Source organism: Heteronotia binoei, chromosome 1 (assembly GCF_032191835.1).
Source record: "Heteronotia binoei isolate CCM8104 ecotype False Entrance Well chromosome 1, APGP_CSIRO_Hbin_v1, whole genome shotgun sequence".
Lineage (NCBI taxonomy): Eukaryota > Metazoa > Chordata > Lepidosauria > Squamata > Gekkonidae > Heteronotia > Heteronotia binoei.
This window is the reverse complement of record NC_083223.1, coordinates 20,085,755-20,099,962: the sequence shown is the minus strand read 5'-3', so window position 1 is coordinate 20,099,962 and position 14,208 is coordinate 20,085,755. Positions and strand designations below refer to the sequence as shown.

The 14,208-nt window shown below is 49.4% G+C and overlaps 1 protein-coding gene across 1 annotated transcript; it reads left to right on the top strand.

Moving 5' to 3' along the window:
• The first annotated feature begins 501 nt into the window (after nt 1-501).
• On the top strand, nt 502-13,718 carry IRS2 (insulin receptor substrate 2). The gene is made up of 2 exons (XM_060231787.1): nt 502-3,715; nt 13,642-13,718. Exons 1-2 carry the CDS (start codon nt 502-504, stop codon nt 13,647-13,649), a joined length of 3,222 nt encoding a protein of 1,073 aa, XP_060087770.1. The 3' UTR covers nt 13,650-13,718.
• The last annotated feature ends 490 nt before the right edge of the window (nt 13,719-14,208 follow it).

Here is a 14,208-nt window from a genome sequence, read left to right as displayed (position 1 = left end):
GGCGCCAAAGGGACACCCTTTACGCAGGCAAAACAGGCAGCGAGGGCGGAGAAGGCGCGCGTGCGAAGCCGATCCCACACATACACAGGGCGAGAGAGACCCGCCTGCCGTCCAGCAACCCAATAGCGGCCCAGAGTCCTCGAGGAGCCCCTCCTTCCTCCGGCCCCATTGGCGGAGCGCGTTGTCTTTGACGCGGCGCCGCGGCGCGCGATAGGGCGAAAAGCAGGGGGACGGCGCGGCCTCTCCATTCACTCGCTCCCTTACCCCGCACACCAGCCTCCCCTCCCGTGCGAGCGTCTGGGTAACCCGGGCGGGTCACGTGTTGTTTTGCTCTTTAGCTGGGGCGCGCGGGAGAGCGCGAGGAGTGCCTGGCCGCGTCCGTGGTCCTGAAGCAGCGGGAGGAGCTCGCCCGCCAGCCAGCCAGCCTTCCTTGGAGGGAGCCAGCCAGACTGCAGAGAGAGCCGGGCGCAGGCGAGGCCGAGGCAGGGGGCCGGCGGGGGCATGGCGAGCCCCCCAGCACAGGAGCCGCCGCCGCCGCCGGGCAGCCCTCAGCTCAACCGCAACCACAACAACAATAACCCGCAGCAGGAGCAGCAGGCGCCGGCCGACGTGCGCAAGTGCGGCTACCTGCGCAAGCACAAGCACGGCCACAAGCGCTTCTTCGTCCTGCGGGCGGGCGGCGGAGGCGAGGAGGCGTCGCAGCAGCAGCAGCCGGCGCGGCTGGAGTACTACGAGAGCGAGAAGAAGTGGCGGAGCAAGGCGTCGGCGCCCAAGCGGGCCATCGCCCTCGACGCCTGCCTCAACATCCACAAGCGCGCCGACGCCAAGCACAAGCACCTGGTGGCCCTCTACACGCGCGACGAGTACTTCGCGCTGGCCGCCGAGAGCGAGGCCGAGCAGGACGCCTGGTACCGCGCGCTCACCGACTTGCTGCGCCACGGCCCGGCCGCGGGCCACGCGGGCGGCCAGGGCTCCCCTCCGGCCGCCGAGGACTCGGCCTGCTCGGGGCCGCCGCAGCCCTTGGGGCCCCCGGCCTACCGCGAGGTGTGGCAGGTGACGCTGAAGGCCAAGGGCCTGGGCCAGAGCCGCCAGCTGACGGGCGTGCACCGGCTGTGCCTGGCGGCGCGCACGGTGGGGCTGGTGCGCCTCAACTGCGAGCGGCCCGCCGTGACGCTGCAGCTCATGAACATCCGCCGCTGCGGCCACTCGGACGCCTTCTTCTTCATGGAGCTCGGCCGCTCCGCCGCCACCGGCCCCGGGGAGCTGTGGATGCAGGCCGACGACGCCGTGGTGGCGCAGAACATCCACGAGACCATCCTGGACGCCATGAAGGCCTTGCGGGAGCTGGCCGAGTTCCGCCCGCGCAGCAAGAGCCAGTCCTCGTCTTCGTCCTCCTCCGGCGGCGGCGCGGGGGGCTTCTCGACCGTGGGCAGCCGGCCCATCTCGGTGCCCGGACGGCGCCATCCCCACCCGCCGCCGCCTCCCCCTCCCGCGGGCGCGCTGCAGCCCAGCCAGACGGGCCTCCTCCGCCGGTCGCGCACCGACACGCTGGCTCTGGCGGCCGCAGGGGGCAGCAGCCGGGCGCGGACGGCCAGCGAGGGCGACGGGGGGCGCGCAGCAGCAGCAGGAGGAGGGGGCTCGCCGGCTGGCAGCCCGCTCAGCCCCGGGGCCGCCCGCGCCCCGCACACGCTGGCCACCTCTGCCTCCTGCCGGCCGGGCCGAGCACTGGCCCTGGGCCACTCGCCCTCCGCCCTCTCCAAGCTGGCCTTGGAGCCGGGCCTCCTCGCCAAGCGGCCCTCCGGCAGCAGCGCCTCCGGCTCTCCGGGCGACCCCGCCGCTTTCCTGGCCTTCGAGGACCTCGGCTCCAGCCCTGGGGGGGACCCGCGGCCCTTCTCCTCGCATAGCGACACCCCCGAGACCCCGCCCGGCCAGCAGCTGGACGGCTACATGGCCATGGAGCGGGGGCGCCTCTGCTACCGCCCTTACCCGGGGGACGGAGCGCCCCGGATGCGCACCTACTCCTTGACCACGCCGGCACACCAGCGCCCCTTGCCCCTGCCCTTGTCCTCCGCCTCCCTGGACGAGTACACCCTCATGCGGGCCACCTTCCCCGCCACAGTGGCCTCTTCCAGGACCGCCTACAACCCTTACCCGGAGGACTACTGCGACCTGGAGATTGGCTCTGGGGGCACCAGCAGTAGCAGCAGCTCCCATCTGGGGCCTGGCGGGGGCGTGGAGGAAGGCTACATGCCCATGAGCCCCGGAGTGGCCTCAGTCTCCCCAGGGAAATCTTGCTCCAACCCTTACATGCCCATGAGCCCCACCAGCGTGTCGGCCCCACAGCAGATCTTGCAGCCTCGCCCCTACAAGACCAGTAGCGAGAGTTCCCCCGACGACAGTGGCTACATGCGCATGTGGGGCCCTGGGGCCCGGCTGTCTGGGGAGAGCCCCGACGGGCGGCTGGTCAACGGCGACTATCTCAACATGTCCTCCTTGCTGCAGGGATCTGCCCCCACTTCTGCTTCTCCTCTGCCTTCCCCTGACAGCGTCGGGGTCCTGGGACTTGGGGGGCGCCCCAACTGCCTGTGCGGCCCTTTGGCCCACACTAGCCGGAGACGGCCGAGCTTGCTGGGCGAGGAGAAAGACAGGGACCAGTATGTGCATATGAACTCCCTAGCAGGGATGCTGGTCCAAGCCCCGAAAGGGGAGACTTCGCCTGCCCCGTGCAACCGCATGGTGATGCCTTTGCCCATATACCACAGGCAGACGGAAAGCTCTCCCAGCCAGCCAGTCAGGTTGCCCAGTCACAGTGGGATGCAACCCAGTCACCGTTCCTTGGGGACGTTGCCACTCAGTCGGAACAAGGAACTCTTTCCAGGTAAACTCCAAAGCCCCAGTGGGGACTATGTCAGCCTGGGATACTCAGTGGCATCACCTGGTGGTCTTTTCTCGCTCCGCTCTGGCCTAGGTGGACCTCCAGGCTCTCCTCTTTCCAACTATATGAACCTCAACCTGAATGGGTCGCACTTGGGCACCGTTTCAGTGGGATCCATGGAAGATGTCCTTTTACCACGATCCTGCCCCAGCCTGGGGCAGCCGGATGAGCATTCCCTAAAGATGGAGATGGGAGGAGCCTGCCTTTCTAGCCCATCTTCTGAAGTAGGGGACTATGCAGAGGTGGCTTTTTCAACAGCGACCACCCCGCCTCAGCCCATCTCACACCAGCCAGAGAGCCCTCGTGCCGCCAGCCCTGTGGCTGGCCTGAAACGACTCACGATCTCCGGGGTGGAAGCCTTCCTCTTTGCCAGCCCTCCTCCCGATCCCAATCATGGAGCTAAAGTCATCCGGGCGGATCCTCAGGGGCGCCGGAGGCACAGTTCGGAGACATTCTCTTCCACGACCACCGTGACCCCTGTCTCGCCTTCCTTTGCACACGTCCCCAAGCGACACAACTCGGCTTCTGTGGAAAACGTGTCCCTCAGGAAAAACGAAGGCTTTGTGGAGGAGCAGAACAGTAGTCCCATGTGCCGGGAGACCTCAGCCGGCTTCCAGAATGGCCTCAACTGCATTGCTGTGGATGGGGAGGGAGACCATCTGGCAAACGGCAGCCTGAGCAGGCCCAAAGCGAGGCACCCCCTCGACAGGGGTATCAATGACACTTATGCCAGTATGGACTTCCTGGCCCACAATGGGAAAGAAGCCGCTTCTGTGAAAGGTCAGTATCCTTCACCTGCAGTTTTGCCTTTAACCAATGGAAAGACGAGGCTGAGCTCTGTAAGCCTTAAAATGTCTAAAATACTTCTGGAAGATTACAGGGAGATAATTTCAAGTTAACTGAAATCATCCCAGATGTAGGTAGCTCAGAATCTCTGTTATGTAGGATGAGACCACTTTCTGGTGTTTGCATGTTATTGCTTTGGTTTCACAGATTTCAAGCTCCTACAGTAAATATTCTGTCCACTTTATTTATTTATTTAGATATTTGTACCCTGCTTTTCTGTCCGGTGGAGTCTGTTTACCACATTGTTCTCTTTTCACTTTATCCTCACAACAGGCAGTCTGGGACACAGGTGTTTCGTGTCTCTGCCTGGAAATTATTTCTGCATACAGTGCCAAACCTGTTAAGTGTTTTAATATCAGACGTTCCCCAAACAAGTCCCAAACAGAGTTATAAACAACGAAGGAGCTATGATAAAAGAAATCATTGATGATCAGTTATCAGGCGATCAATAAAAGGTCTGATACGTGGACTATGTTTAGGCTGTGATGAGGTGAACTTGCAATACGTATACATATATACATATTGTTTCATTAGTTATTCAAAAGTTAATTTAAGAGGTTGAATTCTAGAAAGAAATGGGTTGCCTTTTTAAATGATGGAGGGTACGGGGGAGTAATGTAAATGGTGTGTAACATTTGATGTGAACTGTATCATCCAAGTGGCTTTTTCACCTTGAGCTAACCAGACCCATCCAAACCATGACCTTGAGCAAAAGGGGTAAAGCAGACATGGTAGTGAGAACGAGGCTGCAGAGAAATATTCCATTTAACTGAGCAAAACAACTTACATGAAGAAAAGCCATCCTTAGGGTTATTCTTGTGTACCTTTTAGTCCAGTGACAGGCTTACAACCTGGGTCCCACCCCCCTTTGCAGTTTCAGTTCCTTCTAGATAAATGTATTAAGGAGTGGGGTAGATCTTGGGGAAGGCAATAGCAAACCACCCCGTAAAAAGTATGTCGTGAAAACGTCGTGATGCAATGTCACCCCAGAGTCAGAAACGACTGGTGCTTGCACAGGGGACTACCTTTTTTTTTAAGAGGTGATCTAAGAGGGTTTTTTGCTTCTATGCAAGATGGTACGTAAGATGTCACCAGCATTAGGACATTTGTTTCAAAAGTGCCCTGCCTTTTGGGGCTTAAAAAGGCACTGTTATTTCCACCTTGTTCAAAGAGCAATCTTGTTATTTCGAGGTATGTGTTAAAAATAAGACCAAAGGAGCTGGCAGATTGTCTATGTTGCGGTAGCTTGGAAATGCAGTTTGAGAATAGAATGAGGGGAAATATTATTACACATCCCTTGCCTCAATTGGGATGTACTGATAGTAAATTGCAAATTTACTCGTCTGTGACTTGGAAGGTTATTGGGAGCTGTAATTGTGAAAACGAGAAGACATTCTGCATTGGATCAAGTGTGTTGGCTAAAGAAGAAAACACACTTTCACTGAATGTAAACAAAGGGCACAGCCATTTAAGCAAAGTGCTTACTAACCAGATGCTGTCATGCATTGCCTGCAATTTGCCTGGTTCCAAGAAAGATCAGACGTGACCTTTCTTACTTTCCTATTGAATTGATATCTCAATGAGAAAATAGAAGACTTTTATTAAACTATTCTAGGTAATACTGTGTGCATTGCTGGTAAGAAACTGTTTATATCTTAACTTTTTTTAAAGCCATCATAAATGGAGAGGGACGGTGGCTCAGTGGTAGAGCATCAGCTTGGTAAGTAGAAGGTCCCAGGTTCAGTCCCCAGCATCTCCCAACTAAAAAGGGTCCAGGCAAATAGGTATTAAAAACCTCAGCTTGAGACCCTGGAGAGCTGCTGGCAGTCTGAGTAGACAATACTGACTTTGATGGACCGAGGGTCTGATTCAGTATAAAGCAGCTTCATATGTCCAATCCACAAATTAAATTGAGGTGAAATAATTACTGAAGTATATTTAAGTATTCCTGCTTAATAGGTTTGCAGCTTTACTGCACAACCAGACTTGATTTCAACTTTCTTCTGAACAGTCTTCAAGAAGTTTTTTTTAGTAAGAGGATGTTTTCATGTGCAGCAAAAAGCTCAGAAGGTTACGCTTTAAAGGTGTGAAACCAGCTCTGTAGAAAGGTACATTTGAGCTTCATAGTTTAGCTCAGACATCAGATGAAACCGCGGCTTAACTAAACTGTTTCATTGAGGAGATCATCTGAACACACACAACTTCCACTTAAATGCCTAGCTAAGGTGTGTCACGTTAGGATCTGAAACCACAACTTGTATCCACCAGAGTGTTTCTGTGGGTCAAATGATTGCCAACAGAACACGACTTTCTCATCTACCCCTTCCTGTTAAGAACATAAGAACAGCCCTGTTGGATCAGGCCAGTGGTCCATCTAGTCCAGCATCCTGTGTCACACAGTGGCCAGCCAGTTCCTCTGGAGAGCCAACAACAGGACAGAGAGGCCAAGGCCTTCATAAGAATGTAAGAAGGGCCCTGCTGGATCAGACCAGTGGTCCATCTAGTCCAGCATCCTCTCTCACACAGTGGCCAGCCAGTTCCTCTGGAGGGCCAGCAACAGGGCAGAGAGGCTGAGGCCTTCATAAGAATGTAAGAAGAGCCCTGCTGGATCAGACCAGTGGTCCGTCTAGTCCAGCATCCTCTCTCACACAGTGGCCAGCCAGTTCCTCTGGAGGGCCAGCAACAACTGCTGGTATTCCTTGAAGGTCTCCCATCCAAGTACCAACCAGAGTTGACTCTACTTAGCTTCTGAGATCTGATGAGACCAGGCTTCCTTGGGCCAACCAGGTCAGGACCTAGGCCAGGGGTGTCAAACTCATTTGTTATGAGGGCCAAATCTGACAAATGAGACCTTGTCAGGCTGGGCCATGTGTATACCTATTTAAGATTAGGTAGCAGAAATATAAACTTTATAAAGGACACAGACAAACACAATTATAGATTTTTTTGTAAAAAAACCATTAAAACGTGCTTCAAATATTAGCACTTATTGGTCTTTAAGGCACTTTGTATTTCTCCCATGGGATTCAGGGAACTGGACAAAGGAAGCTCTGGCTCTTTCCTTCCTTTCCCAGGGGATGAGGAGGAGCCTCAGCCAATAGAATGAAGAGAGGCTTGGCTCAGTAGTTCTGCTGTGCGATTGAGAGAGCCTGGCAAAGCAAGCTATCCCTACTCCCCTAGGGAGGAGCCTCAGCTAATGGAGAAAACAGAGGTTTTGCTCTGTAGCTCCTGTGCGATTGAGCAAGCCTTGCAAAGCAAGCTGTGGTGCAGAAGGAAGGGAGAAGGAAGCAGATGACAGCCAGTTGCTCAGGGGCCTGATAGTAGTCCTCTGGGGGCTTGATTTGGCCCTCGGTCTGCATTTTTGAACCCCTGTCCTAGGTGCTTGTTATCAAACATTTCTGCTGCATCTTTCATCCCTCCTGAAAGGGGAGTCCAAGGTAGCTCATCTCACTTCTAGACAGTAGAAGGACTAAATGCCTGCAGATTTTTCCAGCCTTATCATCCATCTGGATTTAGATCAGGGGTGTCAAACAAGTGGCAAAATTCTTTCAGAAAAAAGGAAATATCACCTGTGATGCTAATGAACATTTAAAATGGGTGTTACTTTTAGGTGCGCTGCTCACTTCAGCGGTGAAACCACCTTGTGTGCTCTTGTCAGTTTTTAAAAATTCTGTAGGCACTAACATCAGCCACCCGAATTGTTTTTGTAAGTGGCATTGAGTGGAATTTTCTTGTTTAGGTTAAACGGTCCATTTTGGAACTGTCATGATTCATTTAAAAGAGATTTAAGTTGAGTGGTAGACAGTGAGCTCTTGTACATACCAGAAGAAATCTCATGGGAAGAGGCAGTTTTTGGGTGCTTGGTTTCTTGGTAGTGACTGAAGCTCATATCAGCTTGTGTTTTCTTTTCAGAGAAAGTCCTCAATTTGTGGAGCTTGGTTTAGTTTGTTTTTTTTTTAATGTGAAATCTGTTGCAATGTTGAACTTAATTTTAAAAACAAATATAGCTTTAGGAAATAGTGTTTTTAATTCAATCCTGTCAGAGTTTTTTTCAAAAAAAAGATTCTAACAATTTCAAGGAATGTAGAAATGAAAAGACTTCATAACCTTATGACCCGAAATCCTGTTTAGTCAGTCTGTATATGTGAACCCTTTTCAGAAGTAAAATCACTCTGGTGTGGATTTCTTCTTGCACCCATGAGTTCATCCACACGTTTAAATGGCTGTATTAAAATCATGGTCATAAAGACAGGTATACACCAGGGGTGCTGGCTCTGAGTTGGGAAATACCTGGAGATTCTGGGGGTGGAGCCTTGGGTGGGCAGGGCCTGGGAAGAGGAGGGACCTCAACAGGCTATAATGCCATAGAGCAAGGGTGTCAAACATGCAGCCCGGGGCTGAATACAAAGAAAGCAGCTTTAAGACCAACAATCAGGCCCTCGAGCAACTGGCTGTCATCTGCTTCTTTCTCCCTCTCTCTTGCTTCCTTCTGCATCCCAACTTGCTTTGCAAGGTTTGCTCAATCACACAGGAGCTACAGAGCAAAACCTATATTTTCTCCATTGGCTGAGGCTCCTCACTTGGGGAGGACGGGGAGAGAGGCAGAGCTTGTTTTGCCAGGCTCTCTCAATCACACAGCAGAGCTACTGAGCAAAGCCTCTCTACCTTCTATTGGCTGAGGCTCCTTCCCCTCCTGGTCCCCTGGGGAAGGAAGGAAAGAGCCAGAGCTTCATTTGCCCAGTTCCCTGGATCCCATGGGAGAAATACAAAGAAAGCAGCTTTAAGACCAACAAGTGCTAATGTTTTAAGATTTTTAAAAAAATCTTTAATTGTGTTTATCCACGTCTTTTATAAAGTCTGTATCTCTGCTACGTAATCTTAAATAGGTTCATACATGGCCTGGCCCGACAAGGTCTCATTTATGTGAGATCCGGCCCACATAACAAATGACACCCCTGCATCAACTAGGGTTGCTGATTCAGCAGGGGGAATTTGGAAGGGCATTCTATGGGTGGGTGGGGATGTTACACGATGTCCCCAATCAATGGCATCACCTGGAAGTGATGTCATTATACTGGGGATATCATACTGGTGCCCTTCTGGTTTTTGGGCAAACTCTGTGGTTAAGTTGGGCTTAAACCATAGAGTTTGCCCTTACCAGAGCATCCTCCCGTGATGTCTCCAACATGGTGATGTCACTTCCAGGTAATAATCATCCCGTCAGGGACATTGCATGCTGATATCCATGTTTAGGGGAGGGGTTTCCCCCTCTAGCCAGATGGTCCGTAGCAGGGAGAAGCCCCCAAAACCAGAGGATCCCCCACTGGGGGCCAGCAACCCTAGAGTCTGCCCTCCAAAGTCGCCATCTTTCCCAGGGGAACTGATTTGGTTCTGGAGATCATTTGTAGTAGTGGGAGTATACCCTAGTATACAAAGGTCTGTTGTCTTCATTGGGGTATGGGGAAATTGTGACTATGAACACAAGCGCTTGTGTTTTTGTAGGAAATGACTGGATCAAGGAAATAAAACTATTTCAAATTTAAATGCATCGAACATTGCCAGAGTTCTCACGCCCCAAATTGTAGTTATTAAGAGGCCATTCTGCAATAGTATGCAACAGAAATATTGCATGCTTGCTTAGGAAAATCTTTCCCAACTATTTTCTGCTTAGCTGTTCGTGTCACGTTGCTTTTTGTGTTTCAGATGGTACTAGGCAAATTTCAACTCTCCAGGGAATGATTGATGGATTTGATTTTTATTTAGGAAAAACATTATGCTGCCTTTCCAAGAACCTGCCTGAGATGGTTTACAAGATAAATAATTTAAAAACAGACGTTTAAAAAGTATTAATTAAAATCCAGCATCATGTGACTCAGTTGAAGAAAATACCTTAACTGGTGCTTCAGTTTTTCTAATTGGTTGCCTTGTACATGGAGTTAAATCTCCAGTTTGGGAAATACCTGGATATTTTGGGGATGGAGCCTGAGGAGTGTGAGGTGAGACTTCAGTGGGGTATAATGTCACAGAGACCACCTTACAAAGCAGCTATTTTCTCCAGGTGAACTTGGGTTGCCAGGTCCAACTCAGGAAATATCTGGGGACTTTGGGGGTGGAGACAGGAGACATTGGGGGTGGAGTCAGGAACAAGGGTGTGGCAAGCACAACTGAACTCCAAAGGAAGTTCTGTCCCTCGCATTTAAAGGGACTGCACTCCTTTTAAATGCCTTTCCTCCATTGGAAATAATGGATAATAGGGGCACCTTCTTTTGGGACTCATAGGCTGATTACAGACTGGCACTTTGGGTCGACTCAGAGATGCCTCTGAAGTCGACCCAAAAAATCTGTGCAGACAGCAACATCTGCCTGTCCTCCTCCCGTCCCCATCCTGTCCTCCAGGCACATGACACCAGCTCAAAAAGCTACCACTTCCAAAGTGGTAGCAAATCTTTGAGCCGGCCATCAGTCACCTCCCCACTGTCTGGACAGGGAAGGGTGCAAGTTAGGCTACTTGGTGGTGTGGAACTGCCAAGCACCCCAAGCTATTCCCGGGGGTTTCCTTTAAAAGAGAAACCATTCAGAGGGCTGCAGTGCTTGTGTGTATGAGCGTTTGCTGCCCCCAAGGAAAAAAAAGAATCTGGCTTCTAGGGCGCCTTCCCATGTGGAAGCGCCCAGCTGCCTCACAGACAGGATAGGGCCGCATCCCCGGGAACCATCTGGAGGTTCCGGGACAGCTCTAAAAGAGCCGTCCCGATTCAGGACACCTCCAAGCCACCCCAGAATGCCCGTCTATTCTTAGCCAATCTGGTCCAATCTTTTTGAAACTTCAGAGTTTTTTTCTGTTTCAAGAATTTTTATTGTTTTAGAAAGGTTGGGGAAAAGGGAAGAGAAACAGAGAAAATAGGGGAATGAAAATTAAGATGTCGAATGTTCTAGTCAGAAAAAAGTTACAAACCATGGCTGAAAGCATTAACATACATATATTTATAGAACTTAATAAAGTATATCCTATAAGTATACTTTTATAAGTATTCTGAGTGGGTTATTATGTATATGTAACTTCCTCCTACTGATACAGCATAATCTATGGAGTGATACTATATTGTCAAACCATATATAAAAAGGTTCCCAAAGTTTTCTTGTGTCCTGAATAGTTTTGCCTTTTAATAAAGAAGAAAGGTTTTTTTTAGGAGAGGCATCAGATGCTATGCTGAAAATTTTGTGCCTCAAAAAACTCTTTATCTCCCCCCAACTGCTCTCACCTTTATACAATTAACATTCAGTCTTGATAAAGTGAGGGTAGCCACTTCAGCTGTTTAGTAAATATTGGAAGGACAGTAAATATTATGGGTACAGCAGCTTATCTTAAAGGTATGTCAGTATTTTTTAAAATAAAAACCTGAATACCTACATAGTGCCTGCATATTCTCTATTGTGTCCTAATGTGTTGAACGCATGAAGTTGCCTTATACTGAATCAAACTCTTGGTTCATCGAGGTCAGTATTGTCTACTTTGACTGGCAGCAACTGTTCAGAGTCTCATGCAGAGCTCTTTCCTATCACCTACTTATTGGCTGATTTTTTAAAAACTGGAGATGCTGGGGATTGAACCTGGACTCTTCTGCATGTCAAGTAGATAGTTCACCACTGAGCCATGGCCCCTCCCTTGTTAATATTACCAAACCTAGTTCAATATAAAAAGCAATAATTAAACACAAAACTTAATGTGTTTTGGTTTTGGTTTTTTTACTTTTTAAAGTAGCTAACTTTAAAAGTTCCAGTCATGTGAACCATGTTTTTCCATGCCTGCGGAACCTCTGGAGACTTTATGTAACTTCATAACGTTTAGTGGCATACAGCTGACCTGATCATATATAGAATTAACAGGGGGGTTTTTTTGTAACAGGAGCTCCTTTGCATATTAAAGGTAAAGGTAGTGCAAGCACCAGTCGTTTCCAACTCTGGGGTGATGTTGCTTTCACAACGTTTTCACGGCAGACTTTTTACGGGGTGGTTTGCCATTGCCTTCCCCAGTCATCTACACTTTCCCCTCAGCAAGCTGGGTACTCATTTTACCGACCTCGGAAGGATGGAAGGATAAGGCAACCTGGAGCCAACTACCTGAACTGGATCGAACTCAGGGCTCCAACTGCAGTCCTGCAGCTTTACCACTCTGCGTCTATGCATATTAGGCCACACCATCTCAAAGATGTTAATTGACTCTTGGTCTCAAAGATGTTAATTGACTCAAATTTAGCTCATATGCTACAGCTTTCAAATATTTTGGGGGAAATGTTCATAACTTTGCATCCATGAACAGAAAGCATGGTTTGAATCCTGCTCCCATACCCAAAGATATGAATCTGGAAGAGTTCTAAGGTTTTATTGCCTTTAATATCAGTTATATACAGGGCTTTTTTTGTAGCAGGAACTCCTTTGCATATTAGGCCACACACCCCTGATGTAGCCAATCCTCCTGGAGCTTACAGGGCTCTTAGTACAGCCTACTGTAAGCTCCAGGAGGATTGACTACATCCTGCTACAACAGAAAGCCCTTTCAGAGGAAGCTAAGGACAAAGAGAAATGTGGAGCCCTGCTTGATCCCTGGAGATAAGCAGAGCAGAGCCAAATTGAAACTGTATCCCTTGGTGAGCTGCCTGAAGAAGGATTCTCTGAAAGGGGACAGAAGCAGCAGTCCAGTTAAGCAGCCACACCTGTTTGGGAACTACAATCACACCTGCATTGGTGAACTGGACTTCAGGAAGTCCTACAAACGAAGAAAAACATTGTATATTGCAAAATGAACTGTGAAGTAATTTCAAATTAATGTAGAAATATTGTGATTTAAAATATTGTTTAAAATATTGTTTTCAATATATCTGTTAAAGCTCTCACAGAGTGTTCTCCTATATACCTTACTCATACCTGTGAACTCTCTGGTTTCACAATCCCCAGGTGGGGGCAGGGGATCCCCCAGTTTGGATGCCCTCCCCCTGCTTCAGGGTCATCAGAAAGTGGTAAGGGGAAGGGAAATGTCTACTGGGCACTCCGTTATACCCTGTGGAGACCAGTTCCTGTAGGATATAACGGAGAATTGATCTGTGGGTATCTGGGGCTTTGGGGGGGGGCTGTTTTTTGAGATAGAGGCACCAAATTTTCGGCATAGCATCTGGTGCCTCACCTCAAGATAACCCCTGTTAATAGTTCCTGCTATTAAAAAGATTGGAGCAGGGGTGCCCCTGTCCTTCATTATTTCCAAATGGAGGGAAGGCATTTAAAGGCATGCAGTTCCTTTAAATGTGATGGCCAGAACTCTCTTTGTAGTTCAGTTATGCTTGGCACACCCTTGCTTCTGGCTCCACCCCCCAAAATTTCCTGGCTCCATCCCCAAAGTCCCCAAATATTTCTTGAGCCGAACCTGGCAATCCTAGGGAAGTGGGATTTGGGGAAAATGAGGGATTGGTCAGAAGAAGATAAGTTGGCCAAGAGGTGGGACTACTGGTGGCAGGCATGGGACTGTAAATCAGGAGGGGTTCCCAAACTGAGTCTCAGCATCACAGAAGTAGTCAGGGGGTTTTTTGTAGCAGGAACTCTTTTGCATTTTAGGTCACACACTCCAGATGTAACCAATCCCCCAAGAGTTTACAGTAGGCCCTGTAAGCTCTTGGAGGACTGGCTACATCAGGAGAGTGTGGCCTAATATGCAAAGGATTTCCTGCTATTAAAAAAGCCCTGAAAGTAATGATGGTGAAACACAGTTTGAGTGACCTCCCTCCCTTTCCTTCTGTACCATGCAGAACATGTGGGAAATAATGTTAAAAGGAGTTGCCAAGGGACCTTATCCTTTTCTTTTCTTTTCCCAGTTTGTTAGAATTGATTCCATGTTGATCCCAGAGAACAAGAGACCCAGTTGGTAAGGAACGTCTTTCTTTTTTTCCTTAAAAAAAAACCAAAACAAAACTGGACTAGTATATATGTCTGAAAGAGAAATGGAAGCTTAGATGTTCATGAAACAGGCCTTATTTGGGCATTAAAATTGTCTTCAGTTGTGCAGAAAATTAAACTGTGGCTGCTATTGCAGCCTTGCCGTAGTAAGATTTTGTTTTTTAAAGACTTGGATTGATTTATCTTTCAGTCAGTGATTTCGTACTGCGTTGTTGTTTTTTTTAATTTGTTTTCTTCCAGTGAATGTTGTTGCTGATGGCTTATCTTTATGGTTTGGGTTGCTTTGCTGTGGGAATGAAAGCGACTTAAATTCAAGCATTTTTGGCTTAACTGAATTAAAGGCTTAGCTGAGTGAAGAAGTTATTTCGCTGGCCACAGCATATGAGAAAGTAATAGGCATAGACAAGGGCTTCATCTCTAGACCTTACAATGTAGCAGAGAGACTTTGAGGGAGGAGATCTGTATTGCATTTAATTGCGGTAGAT

Excerpts from the sequence above, each read along its gene's own strand:
- IRS2 (XM_060231787.1), top strand. The coding sequence starts at position 502 with ATGGCGAGCCCCCCAGCACAGGAGCCGCCGCCGCCGCCGGGCAGCCCT.